The sequence below is a fragment of the Silene latifolia genome, chromosome X, assembly GCF_048544455.1.
Source record: "Silene latifolia isolate original U9 population chromosome X, ASM4854445v1, whole genome shotgun sequence".
Lineage (NCBI taxonomy): Eukaryota > Viridiplantae > Streptophyta > Magnoliopsida > Caryophyllales > Caryophyllaceae > Silene > Silene latifolia.
In genome coordinates this window covers 249,936,499-249,941,900 of record NC_133537.1, presented here as the reverse complement: position 1 = coordinate 249,941,900, position 5,402 = coordinate 249,936,499, and the positions used below count along the sequence as shown (strand labels likewise).

Genomic DNA, 5,402 nt, shown 5'->3' with positions numbered 1-5,402 from the left:
CATTACTTATTCACAAGTCCACCTATCTCATTAATATTTTTACCCTTATTTAACCTATACCTCATTAACCTCAACAGATTGAGACATGTCTGAAACAAAGCGTAAGGAAACTATGTACAAGATACTCTCTCTGTCCCGGTCAATTGTTGTCATTTGGTTTTCGCACAAAGACCAAGGAAAGAGGAGGGGACCAATTACTAAATGACAAGTGGAATAAATTGAGTGTGATTGATCAAATTGCTCATCAAGTTCATTCTCAAAATAGAAAGAACAACAATTGACTGAGACTGTAACACCCCCATACACCAAGGTGCCTTACCAAGACCACCTAATGTATGGAAGTGCTACCATCTCGGTTACCCAAGGCAATGTGTATCAAATTGACCATAAAAAACATAATTAAGTAAATGAGTTTAAGTGATTACAATTTCAAAACCAAAACTGTAAAGTAAATACAAATGTTCCAAAACCAAATCCAACTAAAAGAAAACAAGTTCAAAACACAGCGGAAGACTTTAGTGACACGTGATGACTCCATCCTAGCTATCCCTCGTGCAAGGTATCTCATACCTGCTCAATAACTGCTCACCATCCCCGAATGGATCACCACAGTTTTCAAAACATTTAAACGGGGTCAGTTACTGATTACACAAAACAAGATACAACACACAGATCACCCAAGTTCGTCACATCTTCACACACCTGACTACACAATAAAGTGTGTAATCCTGCCAAAATACCCATCGCAACAGATATTCTACGCCGCCAGTGGGGGACCGCAGCCGTACCCACCAAATCCCCGCTCATCTATTCCAAGCGAAAACCCAAGTTCCTTAATGTGCACATCCCCTCTTGTGGCGGGTTTCACATAGGGTGAATCTAGGGCGTGAAGCCACTCCCGCAAGTGACTCCACTCAGCCGAGGACGCGCCTCGCGAACCACAGACAAACACATCCAACCAATTATATAACAACAATTATCAATCACAAAACCAATATGATAAAGATCAACAACAATCACAATCTCACCAATCAACTATCAAACATCACGTAATAAATAACCGAGTAGGGAAACCCTACCTGAAAGGCAAATCACCAAGATCGTCACAAATCCGCTATTCAATACGGCTCCTCTACGAAACCACCTCCTATAATCACATAATCATAACATTACTATCTAACAATCACCAAACTCCCAAAATCCCCCAAAATACCCAACTAGGGTTTTAAACAAAATCAACGAAAAGACATAAAAACTGTACAAGGATCTTACCCACAATACGACGGACTCAACGGCGTAAAGAACACAACGATCCGACAACTCTAGCCCTTAGGATTTGATAACAATGCGAAGAAGAAAGCAACGTAACTTTGTTTAAGCTTTGTGAGATTTTAGAAAAGGTAAAAAGTGAAAAAGAAACTGACGGAAGTGTTTATATAACTTCCTCGCATTGCTAACAAAACTCGGCAAAATAATCCGTAGAACCGACTTACTCGATCGAGTACGTAAGTTACTCGATCGAGTGCCCCTTACTCGATCGAGTAACCCACTTACTCGATCGAGTACCCATCAGCAGTTCAGTTCAGTTCAACTCCAATAAGTTTAGTTCAGCTCCTATAAATTCAGTTTAGTTCAATTCAGCTTCTTTCAGTTTAGCAACTTGAAGTTTAAAAGAAGATGGCCAAAGTAGCAAGTAGGAAGCAAAAAGGAACTAAGGAAGCGAGTAACGTCAAGTAAACAAGTGAATAGAGTAATACGAATACTGTAGACTGTAGTACAATACAGTAGTTGATTGTTGATTAATCCCCCTTGCTCTCTCTTTCTCATGTCCTAAGCAACTCTATGGCTAAGCCTTAGCCAGGTGTCATCCCACCATTCGTCCATCCTAGATATCCTCCTTCCTTCCCTCCTCATTGGATCAGATTTCTCTCCCTTCTTCTCACCCCTTAAACTTACCAACCCAAACCTCATTTCACATTTCATTTCATTCACTACACACATACACAAACACACACCTCTCTAATGGGAGTTGGAATAATGGGTGCCAAATTATGCGACTCGTGCAAGTCATCCCCAGCCACCCTCTACTGCCGCGCTGATACAGCATACCTTTGCTTATCCTGCGACTCCAATATTCACGCTGCCAACAAACTCGCCTCCCGCCATTCCCGTGTCTGGGTTTGCGAGGTCTGCGAGCAGTCCCCAGCTACCGTTACCTGCAAAGCCGACGCTGCACATCTCTGTCCTTCCTGTGACCGCGACATCCATTCCGCTAATCCCCTTGCCCGTCGCCACGACCGTCTCCCTCTCGTGCCCTTCTTCGACACCCCTTCCGCTAACGACAACCCCAATCCTAACCCTAACCCTAACCCTAACCTTGATTCAGACTCATCTTCTGCTGCTGTCGCTGCCGCTGCTGCTACTTCTGCTGCTATTAGTAAGCTCTTTGGGGATGAGTATTATTCTGACTCGGATGACGCCGAGGCTGCGTCTTGGCTACTTGCTAATCCCAAGGCTGCTGAGGAGCATAAGTCTATCGACTTCTTGTTCGCTGGTGGTCCTACTGAAGATCAGGTTGATCCTTATTTGGATTTAGACTTTGCTGCCCATCCTAAGCCTGACCCTAGTGTGGATGGTGTGGTTCCGGATCCGGATCCGGATCATAAGGATCATCATTCCTCCATGTATTCACTTTCTTCCTACAATCATAACTTTGATAAAAATAATACTAATGGATATGACGCTCTTCTCAAGCATCACACCTATCCTCTCTCGTCTTTTGCTGCTCCTCAGCCTTCACTCAGTCACAGTGTTAGCTCTCTTTACTCCTCATGCTTTCATTTTTATCCTTATTTTATATCATTCGACCACTATCACACGCAGTGGTGGAGCTAGGGGGGCTAGCAGGGGCGGTCGCCCCCCTGGCGGATGAAATTTTCGAAGTTTTTAGTTAAATTTTTCGAAATTTTTTCGGGGTGCATTATCAAATTAGTCGTTCGCCCCCCCTAAAATTTTTCGCCCCCCCTAAGTTCAAATCCTGGCTCCGCCACTGATATTCACACGTTTGTTCCAAACACACGTGACTATTATTCATTTAAACTGGATCTGATCTAAGATCGAATGATGTTTCATTTCCGCAAATATGAAATTTCCTGATATTACTAGTAGCCAGTCAGTTGTAGCTGAATTTATTTGCGAAATGAATGAAAAGCAGATGTCATCATCTTCAATAGAATATGGAGTTGTACCAGATGCAAATCCAATGACCGACGTGGGAACAGCAGGAGTAATGGAGAAGCAGCAGATGAAGATGATGGGAATGGACAGAGAGGCTAGGGTTTTGAGGTACAGAGAGAAGAGGAAGAATCGCAAGTTCGAGAAGACCATCCGCTACGCCTCTCGTAAGGCCTATGCTGAGACTCGCCCTCGTATCAAAGGCCGCTTTGCTAAGCGCTCTGACATCTCCCAGCCCACCGCCTCTGTTGACGGACTCTTTGCCTCCGATGCTGGCTATGGCGTAGTACCGTCATTTTAAATGTGAAATAGTGTGTAATGCTATTAGTACACTACTAATGCTTTTAATCTGCTGTTGTTAGCAGTAGTTCTGCTGGTGTTTTTTTTTTTTTTTTTTTTTTTCCCTTCGTGACGAGGGTGTACAGGTGAGAGTACTGAGGTTGTTGCTGTGTTAGAGTAAAAAGGGTGATGACGATGATCAAAGTTTGTTGAGATTCTCTGAACCATTAATAATTTTTAATTGCCTGCTCCATGTATGTTGGGGAGGGGAGCTTTATTGTTGTATTACTCGGTATTTAATTATTAATCCTTTGTTTGTCTTTTCTTGTACACCCTGAACTCCTAATCTATATCTACAATTTTATTGGTAGATACTACACTTTAGTATTTTTATTAATTAATTGTGTGACGGAATCTGGAAGTCAATATGAAAGGTGCTCCTGCTAGTGCTAAAAAATACTCAATACCAATCAATCAAATATAGGGATTTGATCAAGCTTGGCCAAAAGATCTTCCTGGAGTCATTTTGTACATCCAGCAAGTTACGTAGTACACTCCACGAATATATCCAAAGAGTTACGTGGTACAATTGATGAGTGTGCTAATATCACTTCGCACTTGGCAGCATTATATCAAATATCAATCATCAGCAGGACCTAGTGCGTGGGATCTTTGTCCTATTTGCATAATTGATTGCCAACCTGAACAGTGTTTAGAGAGGATGGAGATGTAAAACGTGGACAGTATCATTTAGAGCTACCTTGGTTGCCGGTGACCTCAGAAGGGGGATCACCAGAGTTCCTGTTGGAGGAATCCACATGATTATCTGAAACTCGGCTCAAGGAAGTGGCAGGGTTACCCAGGAAGCAGACAACAACACAAGTGATGTTATCAGCACTGCCCCTTTGATATGCTTCCTGCATTAGCTTCTTTGCTGCTTCCTCAGCATCTTCCATTGGTTTCACCATCGCCACTGCCTCCTACATGATCATTTCCCAATACTGCATTAGAGTAAGGCGGACAACCATAATAAAGTTCTGGAACTAAACCTCGTTAGTGACAACATCCCACAACCCATCACTTGCCAGGATTACGAACTCTAGAGAGCTGTGCACTTTCTCTTCCTGCAATACTCGTAAACGAGTTTACAACACAGATGAACTACATAAACCGCAGAAGCATGGAGGTGGATGATTAATATGTTATCGTGACATCAACTCTAACCTGAATCTCAGGGTCAGCAACAACATACTGCTTTAAGAGTTTGTCGCCAAATGCACGAGAAACAGCTAGAACACCTCCAACCCTCCATGCCCCTGTTCACAACCTCAGTCATCTGCTGCCAACAAACTTCAGATGGTTGAGACTTGAGAATAATCATTCAACAGGTGTAGGGGGTTTATATTTCATTACCGGCCCACATAACAAAACCTCCTGCATCCTCAATCCGTTGCCGTTCATCACTTTCGTCAGGCTTGTGATCTCGTGACACAGCAATTGCTACAAGAAACAGAACACAGAGATGAGAGAGTTGATCACCAACCACGACACTTTCATCCATATATAATTATCACACCACTCATCCTGAGTATGGTAGGGGAGAGTCTGTGATGTATCCTGACATTTGAGAAATGGTGGTTAGGGTATTGGATTGTTTCGTGAATCATGTGGCATTGATGGGGTCCATTTGGTTCAACATTTTGGAAAGAATCATTAGAGTGAGCGTAAGATAAACTTTATGATTTCATTAATGAAATCATTCCCAAAAATCTATAGACTTGAATTAATTCAACCCTAATATAATCAGTAGACGGAATAAAGGACTAACCTTGGTTCATGTCTTACAGACGCACTCAATACAATAAGAAGTATAAGACGATTGATTCTCC

At 42.5% G+C, this 5,402-nt stretch overlaps 2 protein-coding genes across 3 annotated transcripts; one reads left to right on the top strand and one right to left on the bottom strand.

The window, feature by feature from the left end:
- Nucleotides 1–1,805: 1,805 nt before the first annotated feature.
- LOC141623903 (zinc finger protein CONSTANS-LIKE 3-like) lies at nt 1,806–3,843 on the top strand. 2 transcript variants are annotated; one of them, XM_074440054.1, is made up of 2 exons: nt 1,806–2,811; nt 3,215–3,843. In XM_074440054.1, exons 1-2 carry the CDS (start codon nt 2,023–2,025, stop codon nt 3,533–3,535), a joined length of 1,110 nt encoding a protein of 369 aa, XP_074296155.1. In that variant the 5' UTR covers nt 1,806–2,022; the 3' UTR covers nt 3,536–3,843. The 2 variants fall into 2 exon arrangements, with proteins under 2 accessions (XP_074296155.1, XP_074296154.1); XM_074440053.1 differs by having other exon boundaries at nt 1,939–2,811; nt 3,212–3,843.
- A 330-nt stretch (nt 3,844–4,173) lies between these two features.
- Nucleotides 4,174–5,176, bottom strand: LOC141619921 (putative protein phosphatase 2C 59). The gene is made up of 4 exons (XM_074436929.1): nt 4,918–5,176; nt 4,720–4,829; nt 4,563–4,637; nt 4,174–4,493 (listed from the first exon to the last, which is right to left on the bottom strand). The coding sequence occupies exons 1-4, from the start codon at nt 5,072–5,074 to the stop codon at nt 4,260–4,262; spliced, it is 576 nt and encodes a 191-aa protein (XP_074293030.1). The 5' UTR covers nt 5,075–5,176; the 3' UTR covers nt 4,174–4,259.
- Between the last annotated feature and the right edge of the window lie 226 nt (nt 5,177–5,402).